Genomic DNA, 26,067 nt, shown 5'->3' on the forward strand with positions numbered 1-26,067 from the left:
TACAAGAAACTACTGTAAATTAAAAGCCCATTTCTTGACATGGCATCAAGCAGTGTCAGAAGTGTGACATGATATACTTCATTTAAACTATTTTAACTAAAACTATTTTGAAATTCTTGTATAATTATTGAACATGCAATTTTTATATCACTTTATATCAAGGAATGGGTCCCACTTTTTGACTAGCTGCTTAGTAATACTGTGTCATCATGTTCTGATCTGAGTGTTAAAAGCTTTTAGGGAAATCAATCTGGATTACTTGGCTGTATATTAAGCTGGGATATGATATAGTGTTATAACATTAACAATTGAACACACTTTTAAATGAAATGAAAAAAAAAAACACTTTCCTTTAAATGCATGATTAATCTAAAATCCTGATTCTGAATATTATGACTTAATAATATCCATGTCCAACTTTGTGCAGTGTTGCACATTACAAATGACTTACTATAAAAATGCAGAGAGAACTTCAAACTGTAATTCAAACTTCATATGGCAGAAGAATATATGACTTTTTTCAATGCCAGTTCAATGTCTAAACCAAAGGAACTCGGAAGAGAGAGTCTTTTTTGCCAAGAAAGCTTTCTTGTAATTATTTATGTTCCTCATAAATTATCTTTGACTGCATTATAATGATATCCTAATTTGGAATATGATTAAGATTGTGTAGGTGAACATGTTCAGGTAATTTGTTTTTTTAACATTTAATGCCACTCAAAATAACAAAATGACTTGAATAAAGATTAGTTCATTTTGATGAACGAGATTGAATGAGAGATTCAGTAAAATGATCCGATCCTCCCATCAATAGCTCCTTCCTATATGATAACAGACAGATAACCTCAAGTCATCAGCCAGGCAAATCTTTAGCAGAAAGAATGCCTTACCACAACCAGCAAATCATAATCAATGATCAAAATAATGTCAAGGGATTTGTGACGAAAAATGTTGACAAAAATGAGTGCATACCACAGACTCTAACCATATAGATTGGCCTCAAAAAGTATTTGGACTCAATTACTCTCTGAATGTGATATCATTGCAAGTACAGGCTATAAACAATATTTGGTCTGATATTTTGTTAATGCAGTGAATTAAAAACAAATATTTATGGATTAAGCATCCAAATCACCGATCTCTATATTATAGATCAGTGGTCGAAATATATTTTGGAGCCACTGTACCATCATTACTGTTAAATCATCATAAACAAATTTATTTTTAATGACAATAGTGGTTTATACTAAGTCACCATAGTTTTAAAGTAGTAGTGTAGTAAATATGGTTTTTGATAGAAGGGCCTGAATATGAAGACTGATAATGCAGTACTGGGAATGAATGAACTTTTTACATGATGTTTATCCTAAATATACACGCAACACATAAAGTTGTTAAATTAGGCTTTAGCCGCTCAATTTCCAACATTTAGGTTTCATAATAATGTGTTATGAAGCAGAACAGCAGGGTTGAGGTTGTGTGTTTGTGAGGAGGCCCCCTGTGTGGCCTTCACACAGACATTCACTCAACCTCCAATTACCCACGTAATTCTTTCCATCTCTCCCTGAGAAACAACAGCGAATTAAACACAAACATGAGAAAGACATTCGAGCTCATTCAGGACTAGAGACTATAGAAATAATGCAAATAGTAATAGTTATGCCTGTGTTTACAAAGCTACAGAGCGCTAGCTTTAGCAGGAGCTGAACCAGCGCGGGCCGTGGCTCAAAACCTAGCGAGCTCACTACATAGACGGCTTTTTTAGGCACCAGAGGGGGCGTGTACACGGGACGCGTTCTTGCGTACAGAATGAAACCTAACGCAGCGTTTCAAAAAGCTTATGACACAACGGCAAATACGTTAGTGTTCGGTGTGAATGTACGATATACGATGACTATCTAGGTAGCTCACTAGGTTTTAAGTCACAGCCATGGTCATGATGCATAAACAGCATGATTATGTACATTATTATATATTAACCCTTTAAACCCTTTAAACAGATTTAGTTAATCGGGTCAAATGTATTTTATATAATGTATTCACTGTATATATATACGTTATATATATAGATCTAAGACTGTTATAAAGCTGTCTTATATGTGTCATGCATATGCGCTTCTGGTGTATAGTGCTATAATAACAGTTTTATGTGAAGAATGGATGTTGTTTTCATATAGAGTCTATGATAAACAGCCTGACCCAATTAAACGACTCTAGCAGCAGCGTATGTGAAGATGCTTAAATGAATGGCAGTAAATGAAGCAGGATTTGGGCCTGTTGTTTACCTCTAAGGACAGGTGAATGAGGGCAGCGCTCGGGTGAGCTCCTGTGCTCCGGAGGAGAGCGCCTCTGCCGCGGGATCAGCCGACCGTCCAGCGAGCCGTTTCCTGCCGGACTGGCGAGCGTCGGGCTGCCGGAACTGGAGCTGCTGTGCTGGGCTGCTGCGGTCGGTTCTGTGTTGCTTCCGACTGAGATGGAGGAGGAGGAGGAGAAGGAGGAGGACGCGGGAGGGCGGGTCGGGCTGTGCTGCTGATTTCCACGCAGGAGCTGGTAGGGCACAGTGGCGCGAATGGGCTGCAACCGGCTCGTGTTGCCGGCGGAGGATGATGATGATGATGCTGCTGAGGAGGAGGAGGAGGAGGAGGTGTTGATGGGGGACCCGTCATTGCTGCGCCTGACCCAAGCCGAGTGCACAGGTGATGCTGACATGACTGAACCTAACTATGTGTTAGTTTTACTGCAAAAAAACGCTAATAAATTACTCCCCAAGGCTTCATTCATTCATTAACTAAACTCAAGTCATTAATTAAACATATTTTAACCGTTAAAAAAAGCAGAAGCTTATTTTAATGTTGGTGTAGTGCGTAGCTTCGGCTTGCCGGTTAGTGCGCTGAAATTCTAGCAATTTTGTAGCTTCCCTGAACGAAGTTTTTGTCCTTTAGTCATGCAGTCTGCTGATGATTGGTTGACTCTAACTTTCCCTTAAAATGTGTCAGGAGTTCATCCTAGTCTGGAAACCTAAAAAAGTTGACGCTGAAGAAATGTTATCCCGACTGTCGTGTGTCTCGGCACCCCTCTTTGCCTTGTGCTACTCCAAATGACAGGCACTTCAGCGGCACAGTCACCGAGGCGTGTGGGCGGGAGCGTCCGGGACTCTTACGGCCTCTGATTGGTGAATCGCACGATCGAAATAAAATACGATTGGTCTGGTGAAAATGATGGACAACAGAAGGAGCCAGTGGAGTCATTGTGGTTCGGAACGTTTGGGATTCTGCTTTGCTAATGCTATTGGTTGAGATTGTAAACTGACAGACTAATCTAATGGCACAAAGTACAAACATTAATACTGATAACACAGATGGTGTAACGGATTTAACTGTAAGAAATGCATAGAGCATAAGAAGACATACGAGAGACCGGGGCTCTAAATAAAATTTATTACATTTATTGATTAAAATTTTAACTCCAAGGCTGAGCTATTCTCAGGATTTTTTTTTCTCTAATAAATGTCAAGTTGGGGCAAGTTGTGACGTTTTAAATGTAATTGATGACATTTATTAATTTAAATGTCATTTACTCAATTCAGTAATTTAAAAGGTGTTTGGATAAAAATGGAGATGTGACATTTTTGTTAACATTTACATATTTTTTGGAATAGTTTATTTTATATATATATATATATATATACACACACACACACACACACACACACACACACACACACACACTTTTTTTAATTAAAAGGACATTTCTAATAAATCCTTTTTGTGCTAAATAAGATATGTTCATACAAAACGGCAAATTGCAACAAGATGTAATCAAATAAGATTTTAATTAAACAACATCATTACATTCTGCTCATGCTCAGAATTTAGCATAAACATCATGTGGGATCAGAATCGATGAGGAATTCTGTTCCAGATATGAATCAATAAGGAATACATAGTTGAAAAAAAGTGGCATTAAATAATTTTAAAGACATTTTAAAGGGCAAAGACAGCATAACTCAAACTTTGATTACTTCAGTACAGTGTTTTGAAAAGTAAATGTCAGTGACTGAGATCAATTAGGAGGAACCTATTAACCTTAGATGAAATAACTGTCAGACAAATCAAAACAAAGACCAATAAATCTGATGTGATATCAAGTGAATAATCTAAACTGATATCAATTAAAGTACAGAGGATGTAAATGAGACACAGCTAAACCTCCTGAGTGCATTGTATAAATAGCAGCATGCACTATAAAACCCATAACTGAAACTGAAATTCAGATGAAGAAAAAAAAAAAAAAAACAGATCAACAACCATGTGGCCTATTCAAACAGTACAGTAAATCCTATTAAAATCCATGTGCATGTTTTTGCAATCAAACATTGTTCAGAATACATATCTGCCTCCTAAAATGGCCTGCTATCTAGCAGAACTTCAAAACTTCATGCATTAAAACCCAAACAACAGTAGAGGTACAATGTTCACACCAAAAAAAAAAGACATATATATTTATATATAACAAAGGGATATAATATTGGCCTATTTATAATGAGCACTGCGATGTTTGTCTCTCAGTTTTAAGTGCAATCCTTTCACTAAGGTGATGTGTGTAATTTTTGTGATGTAAAAATACTTCATATCCCAACTTAATATGAAGAAACAACTACAAGTAAGCTAAATTCTATACTGATCACCCTGAAAAGTGTAAACACTGCATCACTATCAAAATATTGATCTGTATAAGCATCCCAAACAGCCAGGCACAGCGACACTGACTCTACCAATGGTGTCAGTTTAGGGCAGGACTATCTTTTTGGTTGACCAATAGCAGACAGGTGAGTGTTTAAGGTTTATTGGTACTCACTGTAAAGTTACAGCAAATGTAGTGGACTGGCCAAAGGCCATTATGATTGCCATTTTTAATATATATTTAATTATAATACTTATATATATTTTTAAAAGTATGATTTGTATTTGAATTAAATACTTTATATTATCAAATTATTTATTTTAGATATGTTTAAAGAATTACATTTCTGGGTGACAGGTTACTGTAAAATCATTCTTTCGGTGTATCATGACTGGTTTAAGTATACGATCTGCAAGCAAACTTCTTGAAACAGATTCCATAAATTACAGTAAGTCTTTGCAGAACTAAGAAAAAACTGAGGAAGGCTAACGCAGACTGCGGTGTCTGAAACATCACACAACCGAATGCAACTACTCAGAAACATAGCATCGAAACTATTTCAGTATATCATCTTATGCTACAGGACCCCACAGAGTCAAAATGCAACATTGCACAGACTTTACACCCGTAAAATTTAAACTACATTTGAAAAATGTAAAGCCATAGGTCATCTTATAAATACTCATCTACTGTTTTTAAACGAGGCGGTAACACTCATCTCACACAATAAAGTGCAAGATCCTGAGAGACTGTAAACCATCTTGATGCAAACTTCACTAACTTATTTAAACTAAATTGACAATATGTTCGTTTGAGCCCAACACCCTATAGTCAGTGACCGATTTTCTGAAACTAGATCACTTCATTTATTTAAGAGGCAAGCGGTTAAGCAGAATCTTGAAAACCAAAGGCTCGTAGTTCATCACGTGTTGGTGATATAACTCATGGGCAAAGAGTCACGGCTCACAAAGCACAGAGTTCTCCAAGGAGAAGTCATAACGAAAGTTGGCTAGTTTGTCATTTATGTCATGAGGCAAGGTGATATCTGTTACAAAGGGCAGGCCTGCCTGCATGGCCAGGATGTGTGGTGCTAAAGTGAAAGGTATATCTCCTAGAAGTTCAGTGAGAGCAGGGGTGGCATCTACACTGTGTGTTTCTGAGGACATCTTAGCAGATGTGGGCTGGGAGGAAGGCTGAGCCGTCTCTGTAAACCCTCTGTTCCTGGCGCTGGATGGCTGAAGAAAAAGAAAGAAAATCCGCATGAAAACTGAGAAACCAGATCTGTTGTAGAGCAGAACTGTTATTATATTCATCACAGCATGTGTGACTCAACCAAACTGCCACTGTGAGCAAGTTTTTAGCTCTTTAAATCCTCATTAATGCGGAATAAGTTCATCCTTTACTCATTATAATCATCATCAAGGTCAGGTGATATGATATGCCAGGTATCAGTTTCTTTAGTATTAATTGTTATTATTAGACTGACTGCATGAATGAGCCAAAAAAATTGGCCTCACATCAGTACACCCAAAAAGAGAAAGCGTGCAGCCACAGAGCTGAGAAATCTGGTCTCATATGAGGTGGATGAGGATTCATAACAGGCCTGAAACATCACAACGAAGGAAGTCACATGCTGTACCACAACTAGAGCTGAACTTCACAGTTTATCACAAGTAACGATGCACAGATGCACAGCACATAGATAAACTACCGTTCAAAAGTTTGGGGTCGGTGAGATTTTTCATTTATTTGAAAGAAATTAAAACTTTTATTCAGCAAGGACACATTAAATTCATTAAAAGTGCCAGTAAATACTTTTAAAAATGTTCCAAAAGATTTCTATTTTTAAATAAATGCTGTTCTTTTGAACTTTCCATTCATCAAAGAATCCTGAAAAAAATGTATCACGGTTTCCACAAAAAGTATTAAAGGTGCCCTAGAATTGAAAATTGAATTTACCTCAGCATAGTTAAATAATTAGAGTTCTATACATGGAAATCACATACAGTGAGTCTCAAACACCATTGTTTCCTCCTTCTTATGTAAATTTGATTTGTACAAAAGACCTCTGAAGAACAGGCGAATCTCAACATAACACAGACTGTGATGCAACAGTCGGGATCATTAATATGTACGCCCCCCAACTTTTGCATATGCCAGCCCATGTTCAAGGCATTAGACAAGCCAGAATTAACACCTAATCAGACGTTATGCAGGTAAGCAAGCAAGGACAATAGCGAAAAATGGCAATAATAACTGACATGATTCATGATATCATGATATATTTAGTGATATATTTGTAAATTGTCTTTCTAAATGTTTCGTTAGCATGTTGCTAATGTACTGTTAAATGTGGTTAAAGTTACCTTTGTTTTTTTACTGTATTCATGGAGACCAGAGCCATGTTGTTATTTCCATTATTAACCACTTGCAGTCTATATAATTCATAAACACAACTTTATTCTTTATAAATATCTCCAACAGTGTGTAATGTTAGCTTTAGGCCCATTAGCCACACATAGGCTACTATGAAACTCATTCAGAATCAAATGTAAACATCCAAATAAATACTATACTTACACGATCTAATATGCTGCATGACGAACACTTTGTAAAGATCCATTTTGAGGGTTATATTAGCTGTGTGAACTTTGTTTATGCAATGTATTATAGAGTTGCGAGCTTGGGGGCGGGGAGCGCGAGCATTTAAAAGGGACACACACTGAATCAGCGCATTTCTAATTATGCCCCAAAATAGGCAGTTCAAAAATTGAATAATAAAAAATCTATGGGGTATTTTGAGCTGAAACTTCACAGACACATTCAGGGGACACCTTAGACTTATATTACATCTTGTGAAAAAGGGTTCTAGGGCACCTTTAAGCATCAAAACTGTTAGAATGTTTTCTGAAGGATCATGTGACACTGAAGACTGGAGTAATGATGCTGAAAATTCAGCTTTGCTATCACAGGAATAAATTACATTTTAACATATATTAAAATAGAAAACAGTTATTTTAAACTGTTATGATATTTCATAATATTACTGTTTTTTACTCTATTTTTGATCGAATAAATCCTTTGGTGAGCACAAGAGACTTCTAACAGAGCAGATTCTAAAATTTGTAATAGTTTGGGTGTAGTGGTGTATTTTAACATAATCAACTCAAATACGCCAGTAAGAGACACTGCCATTCTTATCCTGTGCATTATTTATTAATGTCAAATGTGAAACTAAATGCACAAAAATATGTTAATTTGTCAGTGATTAAATGTGCAAAGCTTTCCATTCATAGACACTTAAAGGATTAGTCCACTTTCAAAAAAAAAATTCTCCTGATAATTTACTCACCCTCATGTCATCCAAGATGTTCATGTCTTTCTTTCTTCAGTAGAAAAGAAATTAAGGCTTTTGATGAAAACATTCTAGGGTTATTCTCCTTATAGTGGACTTCAATGGCTTCCAAATGGTTGAAGGTCAAAATTACGTAATGTCCTATGCGTTCCCTATTCTACTTACGGAACGAACACAGCGCCACTTCTGTTTTTTCCATAGGACATACAGAGTAAGCTTTTTGAAGAATACAGAAGTGCAGTTTTGGCGGAAGCACGTGCAAGGCGATCATTTGTTTATATAAAGCATATACAGTTGTATTTTTTTCGAAAATGACAGATCGTTTCACTAGATAAGCCCCTTATTCCTCATCTGGTATCGTTTAAAACCCTTTGAAGCTGGACTGAAACTGTAATTTTGACCTTCAACCATTTGGAGGCCACTGAAGTCCACTATAAGGAGAATAATCCTGGAATGTTTCATTTTCGACTGAAGAAAGAAAGGCATGAACATCTTGGATTACATGTGGGTGAGTAAATTATCAGGAAAATTTTATTTGAAAGTGGACTAATCCTTTAAGCCGGTGCTTCTGCTGCAGGTAAACAGAATCTGGTTGTCATAGTAGTGGGGGTGGTTTCATACTCTTACCTTTCCTGTTTGTCTTATATGAGTGCCAAACACATGTCAAACAGTGAATGATGATCTATTAATGTCAGTTCTTTACTGCAACACGAGACTGGTACAATACATAGAGGGAGAAGCAAAAACCGTGAACAACTAACTGAACTAAATAAGGCACAATGAAAGCTGTCTCCTGAAACCACATGATAGCTCTGTGTGAGAAACAGACTAAAATTTGATTCACTCAAAATTGAAACTTCTGTATGGTAATATTGGTCTCCATTAGGGGTGTAACGATACGCTCAGGTCACGATACGGTACGTATCTCGATACAGAGTTCACGATACGATACGTATCACGATATTTTGAACAAAATGAAACTGAAATTCAAACAAGATTTATTAAAAAAACAAACAAATTTCAATAATTTTCCTTGTTGTACATACAAGATCACATTTCAATAAAATAAATAAATATAAAATTTTAATAAAAACCTTCTGTATTCAAATTAACAGTTGAATAGGGCTGTCTGTCACTGAAAAAAATGTTAAATTTAACATGAACTTTTGATGAATGAATAGGGGCCGTTCACATAGCGCGTCTAAAAACGCGTGGAAGGCGCGGCCGCACCGCTTCTCCTTCTTTCCAAAGCGCTTGCGCTCCTGTGGCGTCGGTCGTTGCTATGCAACCATGAACTGAGCTCTCCAAGAGGATCAGGATGTTTCTGCAAAGGATAAATGATTTCTAGCCCTTGCATTAGTTTTACTATGAGATATATTGATAGAGATAAGATATAAAAACCACCATGAACAGCTATGATCAGCTGTTCGGCTGAGCTTTTGATGTTTTGTTACGGAAAGGCCATAGCTGATCGGTTGATTCTTGTCACACGACCTGCGGTGCGCTTGCGGCATTCTGAAAAGTTGAGAATTGAATGCGCGTCGCGACCGCGTTGATCCCATTATGAGCGCGCCTGCCGCCCGGCTACATTTGAAAATAATAACTGACTTGCACGCGGAAAAGACGCAATATGTGAACGGCCCCTAACTTAAAGCAAAGCATCGCAAGCGTCTTTTGCTTTTCTGTGAGCACAGCTGTTGCTGTGCACTGCGGTGAAAGAAAGCCACGACTTTTCTCACGCGACCATGCAAGAGACTGACATGAGAAACGTTTAAACCTGCTTGCAAGATTCAATGTGTGCCCGAAACACTTACTGAACTAGAGAGCTGATTGAGACACACCATCTACGATAAATCGTTACACCCCTAATACTTATAGTAATTTAAAAATGTGGTAGCATTGGATCTGGACAGGAAGGATAACTCTGGGAGTTGGAAGGGGTGTGTCGCGATTCTGCCTTCTCACATCGCGATACAGGTTCGTGGACCTGCGTATCGCGATTTCGATTTCATATCGCATATCGTTACAGCCCTAGTCTCCATTCATACTCATTGTATGGAAAAGAGTAGCTTGGACATTCTGTATAAATAACTGCTTTTGTCTTTTAAGGGGAAAAAAATAAATCTTACCAGTTTTGATAGACACAAGGTAAGTAACTGATTGGAATTCTCAGCTTTTCCTTTAAGCATCTGAATTAGGTTTCTGAATGGCAGCTTTGTGTAGCTTATAAGACCTGGTTTGTATTTCGAGTGAATCACAGAACTGCTAATTCAACTCTCTGGTAATTTCTAAAGATGTGCTTTTGTGGTATTTAACAGCTAAGCTATGATGTGTCATTCTGTACCTGTTAATGTTTTTTGTTTGTCCATGTTTTGCATGTAGTGTAAATGTTTGTTTCTCTGTTTTTCCAGTGTTCCCCTAAAAGTCAGCATCAAGCACGAAAAGCAATCGTCTTTACTACTTATTGTGGCGTAGTGCTCAGCATAAATGAGTACACCCCCTTTGAAAAGTAACATTTTAAACAATATCTCAATGAACACAAAAACAATTTCCAAAATGTTGACAAGACTAAGTTTTATATAACATCTGTTTAACTTATAATATGAAAGTAAGGTTAATAATATAACTTGGAGAACAAAATTTTCATTTTTACTCAAATTAGGGCGATGCAAAAATGAGTACACCCTACTAAAAGTCTCTGGAGAAAAGCTAAATTTTAGACTACAAATGTCTAATTTAACAAGAATTCAAATGAATTATTCTCTAATTATTATTCATTACACAGGTGTCCAGCAGACAGTTGACTATAAAAGGGTATTAAAGACCCCCTGTGGTGAAAATCAAGTTTTTAATATTGTTTATATGTCTATGTGGTGTTTTTAATATGCTTTAAGACAAACCATATGCAAATTCATAAGTCGGCACCATTGCTGAGTATTTTATGTTTGAAACTGCAGTAAACCAAAGACAGTCTAAAACCCGCGGATGTAACCCATCACAACAACGTGCCGGCAGGCTTTAACATATCATTAACTATGACTGCTCTGAAGAAGGAAAGTCTCGAGAGAAGCCAGGTTATCCTGGTATATTTTCTGTTGATATGAAAAATTGTGTAAATTTAGCAATATAGCGAGTCTATTACAATGTTATGATGAACTATATGCCTTTCTCCACTGACGTTCTGAGTTGTTCAAAGCGTTTGTAAGGATACTGACTGTTAGAAGGGAGCTGTCTGACTCTGAGATGAAGAACAGGAACGGTGTGTGTAACATTAGCTGTTTGATAACGTAGTCAAGCAAAAGGCTAATTATATTAATTCATATGAATTCATGACAGTCGCAAGGGCTGTGCCAAGTGTGCGAGCACATAGGGGCTCGCGCCAAAGTAAAGTGACAGCTGACTTGAAGTAAAGCCAATAAAGTTCATGTTTTTGTCCTTCGAAATATTTTAATACTATAAAACATAGCTAAAACAATATTGCTCTGAGCGTGTGCGTGTGACCGTGATTCATGTGCATATTCAGTCAGTGTGGAATCGCACATCAAGTTCTGAGAGAGCTATTCAGTCCATTATAAATTCTGATTTTTGCCGCCTCTGGAATGGATCAAACCATAAATATTAGCCTACCTGATAAGTTCAAGTAAATACGCTGGAAATCCGTGCTCATTCAAGGATGTGCATTTATTTCATGTAGCCTACGGAGAAGGCACGGGCGCCTGCAGGATTTTTGGAAAACTCCAAAAAGCAACAAAATTGTCAAACATCCATTTGGCGCATGTTCACAGAGGAAAATGGCTGCTTGTTCTCTCGATACTGTCTGTTTTACTGAGAAATTGCTTCAGGTGATTCAGTGAGAGTGCAGTTCAAACGAATGCAAGTGGATTCAGACCCTTCATAATAGGGCTGGCCGATATATCGCATGCGATTGTCACGCGTATTTCGTCAGTAAAGCCGGTTCCCTGATTACCGCTAAATCGCCATCACCTGCTTTCAAATGGAGCGGCATTTAATAGACAGAGCCGTAGATCACTGACAAGCCGCGCAATATCGCGTTCATATCGCAGATGAATCGCCTTCGATAATGAACGCGATATTGCGTGGCTTGTCAGTCTATTAAATGCTGCTCCATTTGAAAGCAGGTGATGGCGATTTAGCGGTAATCAGGGAACCGGCTTTACTGACGAAATGCGCGTGACAATCGCATGCGATATATCGGTCAGCCCTAATTCATAATTTAAAACACAATTTAAGTGTCAGAAAATATGCTGTCAGCAATGGCACCACATGGAAGAGAAATGTCACAAGACCTGAGAAAGAAAATAATTTCTTTACACCAGAAAGGTGAAGGCTACAAGAAGTTCAGCCAAGCTTTAATTATCAGTCAGAATACTGTAGCAAAAGTGGTACAAAAATTTTAAAAAGATGGAACTGCAATCATCTCACAGAGACATACAGGTGGTCCAGGGAAGTTAACACCTCGACAGGAGCGTCTTCTGATGAGAAGGGTTGAAGAAATTCGGTTATAAGTTATGTTATAAGTTAAACAGATTTTATATTAAACTTAGTCTTGTCAACATTTTGGAAATTGTTTTGTGTTCACTGAGATATTGTTTAAAATGTTACTTTTCAGAGGGGGTGTACTCATTTGTATATATCTAAGTGAAACGGCTTCTCAAATGAGGGAAAAAAATGTAGTGCGGGACCTTTTGGATTTTGTCCATTGGGAACTGATTGGATTATTGCTAATTGCTGTGATCTCATTTTTTTATTTGATTATTGTCCCGGTGCACACGTCATCAGAGAAGAGATGTTGTTACAAGAGGGAGAGGACAATTACTTTAAGATTATCAGGAACATAAAAAATAAAATAAAAAAAATAATGATGTGCAGTCGTGCACGGATAAATCATTTATAATAAACACTGCACCATTCCATAAGAAAATAAGAATTTTCTATTTGACTTCATTGTGACTTGTGTGAATGTTGTGAACATTAAAGGGATAGTTCACCCAAAAATTAAAACTCTGTCATTATTTACTCACTCTCATGTCATTCCAAACCCATAAAACTTTTGTTAATCTTCAGAACAAATATTAAGATATTTTTTAATAAAATCTGCAAGAATCTAGAGTCTATTCACTCAGGTGGTTCAAAATGTTCATAAAGAGCTTGTATATGTAATCCATATTAATCCAGTGGTTTAATCCAAATCTTCTGAAGAGACATGATCACTTTATATAATGAGCCAATTTAATTCAGGCTTTTATTCACATATAAACATTGATCATCAAACTTACATAGAGCTCTCAAATATGGTAAACGGAAGCACAACTCTACTTGCTTGAAGCATGAGAACAAACCTCAGTTCTCTCAAATTTCATTTAAAATATGTGTACCGAAGTTGAATCAAAGTCTTGCAGATTTGGAACAATATGAGAGTGAATAAATAATGACAGAACTTTCATTTTTGGGTGAATTAAACCTTTAAAGGGGTCCTTGATTTCACTTTTTAAACTTTACTTAGTGTGTAGCCGTTTGAGCTTACAATTGTCATTTTGGCTGCGTGAGATTCTCCATCTTTGTTTTTGAGCAACCAAAGAGCGAGCTGTTAAAGCTACACCCTCTTCTGGAAAGGGGTCCGGGAGCAGCAGCTCATTTGCATGTAAAGGGACACACACAAAAATAGCATGTTTTTGCTCACACTCAAATAGGTCAAAATTTGACGAGCTATAATAAATGATTTGTGGGGTATTTTGAGCTGAAACTTCACAGACACATTCTGGGGACACCGGAGACTTATATTACATTTTGTAAAAGGGGCATTATAGGTTCCCTTTAAAGCTCAGTCCTGGAAAGCCACCGTCCTGCAGAGTTTAGCTCCAACAGGCCTCAACACACCTGCCTGGAAGTTTCTAGTATCCCTTGTCAAACCTTCAGGTTTGCTAATTCAGGTGTGTTTAATTGGGGTTGGAGCTAAACTTTGCAGGAGAGTGGCCTTCCAGGAGCAGAATTGGACATCCCTGCTTTAAAGCATTGTGCTGTTTTTGTGATCGATGCACCTGTAATCCAGAAACTATGTGACCTCTTTGGAACTCACACAAGTATTTCTTTGGAAACTCACATATCAAACTACATACTATCATGCCTCTTTGACAGCTGAGGTTTTTCATGTGTTTTTTTCCGTTATTTTGTCCACCTGATTGTAAAACCCACTTGTCCTGTCCACAAGTTCAACTCCATTAACTGACACTAGGCTTTGGGATTTTGTGAAAGCCTCTCATATTCAAAGAGAAAGAGTGAGACTGAGCGTCTTTCATTAGCCATATGTCTCCAGGCGGTGCTGTGGAACAGATTGCTGAATGGCAGCAGCACATGTTGGCGCTGTTCAGTCCTGCCACCTGGCACCTGTCACACACCCGCTCGGCCAGTGCAACTCAAGGGGCTCTTTCTCTCTTCAGTGCTGTTGCGTGCCCAGCACACAGCATATGGAAATCATGCCGGCCCGCTAACACAAACGACTCTATGAGTGATCCTTAAGATTTAATTACTCTGTTCAGAATCAGACTGAAAATGTAGCATAATGTGTGTCTACTGCTCTAAGAAAAGAATGTTTTGATGTTTTATCATCCGCCAGGTCAAAATCGTAAGTTTGATTCCTTAAAAAAAAATTTCCTCAACAAGCATGTAGAGCACTGAGTCTTTATGCAGCTCTTTTCTAAATAAATGACACATTTATATTGACCACCTGTTAAACCCAAAAATGGCAAAAAGAACCATAAAGGTGCGGTCACATTAGTGAAATTTTGCCAGCAAAAAAAGTCCAATGTCAATTGTGTATGATGTGTAAACCAAAGCTCACACAGATGATGCAAACTAAGCAGTTTTCTGTTGTTCACCATGGTGAATTTACATGACCAACTTGAACCTGTTGCGAAATCTTTCTGGGGAAATCTTTTGCCATTACGCAAAATTCCAGATTGCATGGATTCCTAATGAAATTCAGCCCATGAAAATTGGCTGAATAATGGTAAATGTGACTGCACTTTGAAAGTTGTCTATAGGATTGACTTGCACTACATTTACAGTCTTCTGCTATGTGATGTGAGGAATGGACCAAAATTTAAGTTGTTATTCACTGATAATCTTGCCCTCCAGTGAACTGTTAACCAGTGAAGCTCTGTGACTATATCAATGGCAAATTTTGGCAAATTGGTGGGTAATTCAAATTCATCTGTATTAGTTTGTATGACATGCTTACGCCCTGCTGAGGTTCAGGGGTGGACATTCATGCTTATTTTTTTTTCTTCTAAAAAAAAAAAAAATCATACGTTTCCTTACAAATCACATTGTACAAATTCATACAAAATCGCCACCTTGTAAACAAGAAATTTCTGTCATTAGTTACTCACCCAGATGTCGTTCCAAACCCGTAAGACCTTCATTCATCTTTGAAACACAAATTAAGATATTTTTGATGAAATCCAAGAGGTTTTTTATCCCCCATAGAAAGCAACGTAATTACCACATTCAAAGTCCAGAAAAGATTGTAAAGACATCGTTAAAATAGTCGATGAGAAAACATTTTGTGTGCAAAAACAAAACAAAAATAACGACTTTATTCAAGAATTCCTTCTCTACCCTGTCAGTCTCCCACGCTATTTACACTGTAGATGCAGTGCAATGCAGCGCTTCCAGGTTCTGCGTGAGAAACGCGACTCAGTATTGGCCGGCTCCTGCATCAGCATCATGCGCATGCGTCGTGGTGCTCACGTGAACAGCATCAACCAATGAGCCGGTGTTCTGATGTAGATCATGGAAGAGCTGCACTATCTATACAACGTAATCAGCATATTTTTGTTTTGTTTTTGCACACAAAAAGTATTCTCGTGGCTTCATAACATTAAGGTTGAACCACTGTAGTCACGTTGACTATTTTAACAATGTCTTTACTACCTTTTCTGGACATTGAATGTGGTAATTACTATGGGGGATAAAATACCTCTTGGATTTCATCAAAAATATCTTAATTTGGGTTCCAAAGATCAACGATGGTCTTACGGGTTTGGAACGACATGAGGGCGAGTATTAAATGACAGAAATTTAATTTTTGGGTGAACTAACCCTTTTACAGCTCACTCGATGGAAAGATTGAAAGAAGTGAACGATGACTTAAATTTTGTTTGAAGTTTGTTGTCATACAATCATTAAGTATTTGTAATTATGGATCACTCTCCTAAGTGAAACAAAACTCACCTTAGATGGTTGTACTATTACATTTGTTGCAGGCTGCTCAATATTCATGGACTGAATCTTCTGTCGCTGGTCCTCAACAGTTTCACCTGAAATGCAAAGAATAAAAACAATGAATAATTTTAAAATCAATCAGAGAAGAAAGACTTATTATTTAGCACATAGCAATTCCCAGCGCCAATCATGAACCCTTTACGGCAACGCCTTGATTTTCCAAAAGAATAATTACTTTTCCTCCACAGCCAACAAAATAATGTGGATTAACTACATCAAAAAAGGTAGATTACATTATCATATTACGAAGCATTCCCTCTAGGTACTTACAGCCACAATCAACGGCGTTACTTGACAGAAACCTGCAACACCTTAGAATCATAACTAGACAGAACGCTGTGCAACATAAAAAGACATTCTCTACGCAGGATCCGTTCTTTTCTCTACACCATCATTACATCTCTTTCCTTCCTGGAATTGCAGATGGTGTAATTCCTTCTTGAAAATGAAACCCAGCCTCTTCCTGTTGCTCCTGAGAATCACACAGCTGAATGTCTTGGTGATAGTCTGCTCACCTCTGGGGCCTTCACACACACCACGACTCCTCCCTGTTATTATCAACACCTTCACAACACCTCCACAAATAATTCCCTTTGAGATAGTGTCCATTGTTTATGTTCTGGGAAAAAAGCTTGTATGACTTGAATCTAAAGGGGCGTTCACACTGACAAGGATATAATCGCCGGAGGTCAACAGGTCTTTGTGTAAGTTGCGAGTAGCTGTTCCTCTTGGGCTGCAGTTTCCAACTGCATCATCAGGTGGGTTCAAATACTCTGCTTTAATTTGTTGCTTGGCAAAGGTCTCTGTTCCTCATGTCATCTTCAAACTGCCTTCTCCAAATGACAATCTATTATCTAGGCAAAACAATGTCAGTGTGAATTTCTAATAAGACCTTCCCTATACCAACAGGAAGCATTGCACCGAAATATATTGTTTTTCCCAAAACCAAAATTAAAGTTTCATTTCACTTCAATTTGAATTTTTTAGCCAAAAATCAGAACTGAAAATAAAGTTTGGGTTATTGAACTTTCGTTTGATTGCTGTTCAGGGTGTTCTGAACATTCTGCTGTGTTCTCAGGTAACAAATGAAACTAGTTTTACCAAAGTTCATCGCCAGTGAGCGACTTCTTGATTCTTCCAATTTCTTTTAAGAGACTTGATCGCTTTATATGATGAACAGATTTAAAAAGAAGCTCAACTGAACCTGCTTGATGTTAACGCGCGAGAACGAACCTCTTGCAGAAGCTCAAACATGCTGCGTAACACACGAGAATGAACCTCATTGGTTCGCATGTCAAGCAATCATGATTGAGCTTCCATTTACCATAACTGATGTGTGAGTTGATGAATGTTTATATGTGAATAAAAGCCTAAATTCAATCTGTTCATCATAAAAAAAGATTGTCTCTTCAGAAAATTTGGACTAAACCGCTGAATTAGTTTTATGATCTCATTATGAACTTTGGAAGCGTCAAAGTGTCAGTTGCGTAGCTGTCTATGGAGGGACAGAATGCTCTCAGATTTCATCAAAAATATCTTAATTTGTGTTCCGAAGATGAATGAAAGTCTTACGAGTTTGGGACGACATGAGGGTGAGTAATTACTGACAGTATTTTTATTTTTGGGAGAACTAACCCTTTAAGAAAAATAGAAAACTACTCAGTGCTATTGGCTGGATAACTGTAGCTGTATTACAGTCAATCCCTTACAGCACTGAATCAATATTAAGGCCCGTTTACACCAAGAGCGATAACTCCAATCATAAAGTTTTAAAAATAGCACCCACACCACAACTATACTGATAACAGCAGAGGACCGATATTGTTGGAATCACTTTCAGATCGATTTTTTTCAAGCTGGTGACCAATAAAAACATTGACAGTAGATGAAATCCATTTGACTTTAAAGCATGTGTTCTTGGGTGTCATGTTCTCAGGTGCTTAGAATAAACAGAATGTTATAGTCTCTTAGTGTAGACGCCAAGATGTTTATCATTATAGTTGTTGTCCTTACTGCCTTTTAGTAAAAATCTTCAAAGTGGGAAAATGAACTAGGTGATTCATCAGTAGCATCATCCACAGATTTAGTTTCAAATAAAAAGCATGGGCGCTCTACTGATCCAAGACGAATCAACACTGAACTGACTTCAACTGAATAATGACACTACTCACTTTTTTAAGAGCAGCTTTACAGCAGAATTTAAAGCCCTGTTTACACTAGTGCATTTTCGTTTTAAAATGAAAAAGATCCTCGTTTATACTGGCATTTCAGAAACGATCTCTGTCTACACTACACGACCGAAAACGCATGTCACATGATTGTTCATGCATAATAGGCATGCGCGTACAATAGGGCTGGGCAAAAAAAAAAAAAAAAAAAACAATTTTTTTGATTAATCGTTTTTTTTAAAATGTGGTCGATACGATATCGATTTTTTTCCGTATTTATTTCCGCAAACATTGAACATAATATCTTGATTGACGTTAAATTTATCTCAAAATCCCCGCCTTTGCAAGTTTCTAGGTAAACATAGTCTGTTCCGGTTGTGGTAAGCAGTATAGAAAGAACATATGTGTATCAGTATTGTATGTGCATTAGTTTTAAAGTGACAACAAACGAATATTCCTGCAGCTGTCTGTGTTTTAATGTTAATCAACTAAAGAGAAAATCACTCTCTGTTCTTCACTGAATAATGTTTTTGTAACTTTAAGGTTTAAACTTTATTTATTTTGTACGGTGAAGATTAAATGCAGTGTTATTTTACATTTGATTATTCAATTTCTGTACCTGAAAACTATGTTAGACCAACCTGAAAAAGCTTAAAAGCATATTTTTGTTCTATTGTATTTATTTATTTGTGCTATTGCTTGTATTTTAATTATTTGTTCTTTTTTATTAATGACTGTTTACTTGTCTTTAAAGGTGCCCTAGAATCAAAATTTGAATTTACGTCAGCATAGTTAAATAACAAGAGTTCAGTACATGGAAAAGACATACATTGAGTTTCAAACCCCATTGCTTCCTCCTTCTTATGTAAATCTCATTTGTTTAAAAGACTTCCGGAAAACACGCGGATCTCAACATAACACCGACTGTTACGCAACAGTCGGGATCATTAACACTCTGAGGTCTAAAAACGCGCCGGCGCGTTTTGCAGGTTTTTTTTCACATTGCAGCAAAACAGACTTAAAATACTCCGTCATTTTTTGTCATAGAAACATAAGTAATACATCAATTGAAACTATAGAATATCTCCTTTTATTTGTATACACTCAGAGTAAAAACAAAATGTTGTGCTTTTTGTAAAATAAAGAAAACTAACATGATGCGTGATCTCTCATCTCCCTCTGAACGAAGTCCAATCTGATAGTTCTCAGAAAATGAAGTGTAACTTAGTGAATACTAATCACAAAAAATTCATACTTATGTCTAACAAAACGTTGAAATGTCAGGTTTTAAATCGTGCAAGTCAAATCGAAAACAAACATTCTGCGTTTATGTAATCTGTATGAAAAGAGAGCCATGTCAGAAGTCCGTGATTCAGCTCATTACCCACTAATGCGGCCACACCCACGGAGCCAGCGCTATTCACAGGCAAATTCAGAGACAACACATGCATTCATCATCTCAATCGTGTATTTATTGCCTTGAAAATTGTTTATCTGGATGAAAAAGCCATGGTTAGCGATCTCTGGAAGACATTCAGTAAATTCCTGTTTGTTTTCTTCTATTGATAAGTTTTAAGTGAGTTTTTGTTTCTTTAGCGCCCTCCGGCTGTAGTATGAATTGGTAAACACCATTCATGGAATATCGTCTTCTTCTTAGGTGAATTTGTGGACTAAAATGCACAGAGCGCCCTCCGGCTGCAGTATGAATTGCAAACACCAGCGCTCATAGAGATAACAATGAATATTAAATAAAAAATAACTCCTCTGTATAGAAAATTGACATAAACATATGAGAATCCTATATTTCTCCAAATGTGCATGCTTTTAAACTAAAAGCCTATATTCAGACTCTTTGCATCACAGAAATACATTATATTTTAAAGTATAATATAAAACCATTATTTTATATTGTAATAAAATTTTTCTGTATGTTTCATATACCATGATGAGCTTGAGACATCACAGAAGTTTTTTTTCACAGCCTACCTGACTGAAATGCCTCATTAATATGCAAGTCTTTTCAGGTCATTACTATTCAATTCTTTTGTCTTCACAGGTGAGAATGAGCCATTATTCATGGAGATTCACGCCTCCTCGCATACCGTGTTTCTTGGCAAAAAGTGTCTTACAAAAACTAAATCAGTATATTGTTATAAATGAAAGAGTAGTCAGCATAATTTTTACATAATTTGAAGCAAAAACTCTAGTCTACAACCTTCAATACCCAAAAGTCTTGTGAACACAGATTTAATATACTTTTATTGGCCTTATATCAGTGACTTAAGTTTTTTGTTTTTTCAGTAACCACGCATAAACGTTATTCCTTCAAAAACACAAACATGTACACACATGTTCCTCACATATTATGGTAGCCTAGTTTGTGCTGAATACAGTGTAATGACACTTGTGTCATTAATATGTTTATGAACAACTGAAAAAAGCACAAATGTCAGGGCATGTCAAAACTTCTCCAGGCCCCAAATCAGCCTCAGACTCCAGAGGGTTAATATGTATGACCCCAATATTTGCATATATGCCAGCCCATGTTCAAGGCATTAGACAAGGAAAGGCAGTATTAAAGTCTGGATCTGTGCACAGACAAGGTAAGCCAGCAAGAACAACAGCGAAAAATGGCAGATGGAGCAATAATAACTGACATGATCCATGATAGCATGATATTTTTAGTGATATTTGTAAATTGTCTTTCTAAATGTTTCATTAGCATGTTGCTAATGTACTGTTAAATGTGGTTAAAGTTACCATCGTTTCTTACTGTATTCACAGAGACAAGAGCCGTCGCTATTTTCATTTTTAAACATGTGCAGTCTGTATAATTCATAAACACAACTTCATTCTTTATAAATCTCTCCAACAGTGTAGCATTAGCCGTTAGCCACAGAGCATAGCCTCAAACTCATACAGAATCAAACGTAAACATCAAAATAAACACTTTACTCACATAATTCGAAGCATGCATACAGCATGCATGACGAACATCTTGTAAAGATCCATTTGAGGGTTATATTAGCTGTGTGAACTTTGTAAATGCACTGTAATATAGTCGAGAGCTCGTGTGGCAGGGAGCAGGGGAATTAAAGGGGTGGCGCGCTGCCAAAATCAGTGTATAGTTAATGATGCCCCAAAATAGGCAGTTAAAAAAATTAATAAAAAAAAATCTATGGGGTATTTTGAGCTGAAACTTCACAGACACATTCAGGAGACACCTTAGACTTATATTACATCTTGTGAAAAAGCATTCTTGGGCACCTTTAATAATCTTTGGAAATTTATATTAGCCTAGTAGCCTCGCGGGTGTCAAGAATTGTTAAATTTCACTTGTATCTAAAATATTGGGTGTCATAACATTATTTATTACAATATAGGTAATACAAGGGTCAAAAACAACAAAAACAATAACTATTTTATTCATTTATTTTTATTTTTTTGTGGTGGGGCCAGTGAAAATTTACTGAATTCATTGAATCAAAAATCGAGAATCGAATCTGAAAAATCGAATCGAATTGAGACCTGGAGAATTGAAATTGAACTGAATTGGGACATCTGAATCGATAACCAGCCCTAGCATACAAGTGTAAACAGTTGCTTGCATGTAGGCAGCTGCAGTATAAAAAAAAAAATGCAGTTTAACTGCACAATGGCTGCTATAAAGGACCACAATGTCAGCAAAGCATGACGTTCCATCTCCATGTTATTGTTTTCATGGCTGACGAGGCTGGTATGTTACAGAGCCGTTTAGAGAGAGACGGCTTAGGCCTGCATTTCCTAAAAGCATTGTAAGCCTAAATTGATCGTATAGCCAGCGTCTCTATGATCAATTTAGGCTTACGATGCTTTTGGGAAACACAGCTCTGACGCGTTATTGTCGTGTTCCAGTAACGTAACGAGGGCAGCCACGACATCCTTTTCAAAAGTCTCAGTTTTGGTCGTTTTCAAACTAAAACAGGGTCTGCTGCATTTTCGAGGGACGAAAACACTGGAGTAGTGTAAATGACAGGCGTAACCGTAGCAAAAGTTAGGCGTTTTAAAACGAAAATGTGGGCCTAATTCTGTTCGCATCACTGATCATTATTTTCCTGTTTATCACTGTACAGCTGCTTTGAAACAATCTGTATTGTATATAAATAAAGGTGACTTGACATGCAACATAAACTGACCCTTCACTAAGCTCCTACTATTTGCCATTTTACAAGTCATATATGGTCTCATTTGCACTTCAATGTCAAAAGCAAGGAATTTCTTTCCCCAGGAGAAGTGGATCTGTGGCACAGATAAATAATGCAATGTAAAGTAAGCCTATATTGTCGTCCTTATGTGGTGTCAGCACAATTACTGCAGCCACAAACGCCTGGTCAAGTGTGCTGGAGGTGAACCGAACCACTCACACTTAGGAGTTTTGTCATATGTGCAGTGCTACATGACAATAACATGATAGACTAATTGTTAACTGTGATTCCAATCATACAGGAAAAATTATCTGAACTTTCAGGCAGTCGATTTGGTTTTAGAATGAGGTTATTATTCTCGTTCATAGCCAAACCATGTATGAAGAGAACCTTATTTAGTGACCCAAACCAGACCGACTACTGTGTTCTGCTGCTGTGTGAAGGTAACGGTCATGTGTCTGTCCCGTCAGCCTGATGAACACATTTGGTCTAATTCCAGTTGAGCAAGAGCACTTCATTGTAGTCCAGGGATCATGCTTGGGTTGAGTTCATCTACAGTTCTACCCTAAAGTACTAAGACTGGTCCAGAGTGCAGCTTGCTTCATGTGACCCAGTTTAATTACACTATGTTATCACGTACTGTTTGTATTCCAGTTGCCATGTACAATCCTTAAACCCATGATGAAGAGTGAATAAAAGAGATTTCAAAAAAATCCAAACAGTCATTGAGTAATGCACTTTGTTTCAAAATGAACCTAAAATGCTGAGAAAGTACTTAGAATATTATGACTCAGAAATCAATAGAACAATAATGTTTAACAGATTTATAATCCGTTTATAACACTGAGACTTTGCATTAAAAAATAAGTTTAATTTATATGTTTCAGAAACAAACACAGTCTTTAAAGTCAATAAGTCCTATTTACTTTCTTATATATTGTTGTAGATCAAGTAGCCTTTCTAAAGCCTTGTCAATAGTGCAAAAAATAATATAGTTTAATACCAGTTAACATTAATGTCATAAGAGTTAAGTGACAGGCTTCATATAAATGTCAATGTCAAATTAAAAGCATCAGTCTCCTATAGTGAAATTCTCTGTTCATTTCCAAAACGTTCTCACAGCATGGTTAGCCTAAAATTGGAGAACCATTAGAGCATAGTTTGCCAAACATCCATCTTTCCTCAAATATTCAGCAGTAATTTTCCATTCCCTGGTTTCCAATATTTCCTCAAACTACATGAGGACATGGTGTGAGCTATTCAAATCTGGCTCAAGCCCTCAGTAAACATATCCTGCTTTTTATGAAGCATGGGATCGCTCTTTCCCTTTGACCTACATTCCCTCTATAGTTATAATACAGATGATATGGTTTCTGTCTGTCAAATGTGCAAATATAAGATAACATGGAGCTGGGAAACATAAAAACATAAAAACCTTATTACTGTAACAAGCATAACAAATGGACAAGGTATGTGATATGACTGTATAAACTCTCAAGGTTACAAATGTGTAGACAAATTTGACCAACACTGACCCTTGGCCATCTGTATCCACTCAGAAGTACAGAAAACACCAAATCCGTGTCCTGATTACTACTTCATAATTAGAGAAAGTAAAAGGCGTCAATGAGGCTAGAATCTGTATCAACTTTTCCCATTGATGAACTACAGCCTTCACACTGAATATGAGGATTGAATTATACTGCCCTCTTGTGGTAGATCGGCATTAAACAAACAATTTTTGGATATAGTTTACGATTCTACTTAACAATATTTCTGACAGACAGACAGACAGAAAGAAAGAAAGAAAGAAAGAAAGAAAGAAAGAAAGAAAGAAAGAAAGAAAGAAAGACAGACAGACAGACGTTTCCTCTATTTTTTGTTCAGCACGCACACACACACACACACACACACACAGACACACAGACATCTAACAAATATTCACGTTTGTTTGTTAGGGTGTTGATTTCAATTTTCAGCAGCGTTTCTCAGAAATCGCTTACTGCACCTTTAAATGCTTTTACATTCTTAGTCAACTAGAAAAAGAAAATATAGGCAATGATAAAGATTTTTTTTAAATAAAATAACTTACCAATGATGACAAATCCATCAGTTTCTCTATCATTTGATTTTTTGGCTGCGTCATTCTTGAATCCAAAAAACTTCAACATCCTTGTGTGTCTGTGTTAAAAGTCAGAGTCATTCCTCAATAACACACGTGATATGCTGGTATGAAGCAGATTTCGACATCAATCGAGTGTTACAAATGTAATTTCTTTTTCTTTATGGATTCAAAAACAATGTGATCTATATAAAGTTACAACTTGAAAACTAGCGTTATGCTGTTGCTTTGTTTTTCCTTGACAGCTCAAGAGACAAGCAAGTTAGCAAGCGTTACTATAGTACATTTCTGCTGAAATACAGTAAACAAAAAGAACAATCATTTGAAATTTGAGTGAAATATTGTCTTACTTAAAATCATATGTGGATAATATTTCTGTTTTGTTATGGTAAAAGCGAGCTACTCGACTGAAGTTTTGTTTACGAGTCCTTCACACGTCGTGTCCATCTGCTTTTTCGGTCCGTGTGAAAACCAAAGGAAGAGAACTACAATGTGTTTCCAATAAATCTTTTTAAAAAAGTAGTATTTCAAGCCCACGTAGTAAGGCATCCATATTTACTAACATGTCTCTGAAATGTTAATAATTATGCTTTCATTAATTAACCATTATTACGTGTGCTATTTTCTTTTTTCTTTTCTTTTTTCAATAAATCGGTTAAACAGCTGTTCCACAATACAACCTCTTTCGGAAATGTCCTATTTAATGAATTAGCTGATAAATGATTTTAATAATGCAGAGAAGTACGCAATGAACGGACGAATTTCATAACAAATGTGATTTTTGTGGGTTGGAGAATAGAGTTTCCTTTTTTTCAGTTATAGCAAAACGTTTGGGATTGACTTGGAAAGCATTCTCTGTAAATAGAAAAAAAAAGTATGGAAAAAAGTTCATTTGATAGACAAAGAATACAATAAAATGTGGCTTTTATTACGAATCTCTTTCTAATTATGGGGAAATACTATCAACAACAACAACAACAACAAAAATAGACCAAATGAAACCACAACCTTCTGTTATTTTATGTAGAAATGAAACTATAGCCTAGTGAGTTACTTCTTGGTTTGAAAAATAGTAAAGCAAAATGTTATTCTGTGAATCTGCGAAGCTATTATCTATGACTACTGTTTCTTTTTTTCTTTCTTAACTTTGTTCTCTTTTCCTACATTGTTGTATATTTGTTCAACAAACAGTTATACTGTATTTTGATATACGTGATTATTGTCATGTTCGTTGTGATATTTTGACTGGCA

The 26,067-nt window shown here is 36.7% G+C and overlaps 2 protein-coding genes and 1 long non-coding RNA gene across 4 annotated transcripts in view; 1 reads left to right on the forward strand and 2 right to left on the reverse strand.

Annotated features, from left to right (window-relative positions):
* glcci1a (glucocorticoid induced 1a) overlaps positions 1-3,079 on the reverse strand; it is a 45,627-nt gene extending 42,548 nt beyond the window's left edge. Inside the window, exon 1 of the mRNA XM_048201135.1 lies at positions 2,286-3,079. Within this exon, the coding sequence (XP_048057092.1) occupies positions 2,286-2,709 (424 nt within the window). The 5' untranslated portion in view covers positions 2,710-3,079. The remainder of the gene's footprint in view (positions 1-2,285) is intronic.
* Positions 2,567-3,471, forward strand: LOC125274721. Its single transcript, XR_007186316.1, has 2 exons — positions 2,567-2,696; positions 2,997-3,471. It is a non-coding gene; the product is annotated as an uncharacterized LOC125274721 (long non-coding RNA).
* Positions 3,472-3,813: 342 nt separating this feature from the next.
* Positions 3,814-25,321, reverse strand: umad1 (UBAP1-MVB12-associated (UMA) domain containing 1). 2 transcript variants are annotated; one of them, XM_048201136.1, is made up of 4 exons: positions 25,167-25,321; positions 24,787-24,875; positions 16,292-16,377; positions 3,814-5,918 (listed from the first exon to the last, which is right to left on the reverse strand). In XM_048201136.1, the coding sequence occupies exons 2-4, from the start codon at positions 24,863-24,865 to the stop codon at positions 5,640-5,642; spliced, it is 444 nt and encodes a 147-aa protein (XP_048057093.1). In that variant the 5' UTR covers positions 24,866-24,875; positions 25,167-25,321; the 3' UTR covers positions 3,814-5,639. The 2 variants fall into 2 exon arrangements, with proteins under 2 accessions (XP_048057093.1, XP_048057094.1); XM_048201137.1 differs by lacking the exons at positions 24,787-24,875; positions 25,167-25,321 and adding an exon at positions 16,613-17,164.
* Between the last annotated feature and the right edge of the window lie 746 nt (positions 25,322-26,067).

This window comes from Megalobrama amblycephala, linkage group LG9, assembly GCF_018812025.1.
Source record: "Megalobrama amblycephala isolate DHTTF-2021 linkage group LG9, ASM1881202v1, whole genome shotgun sequence".
NCBI classification, from domain to species: Eukaryota; Metazoa; Chordata; class Actinopteri; order Cypriniformes; family Xenocyprididae; genus Megalobrama; species Megalobrama amblycephala.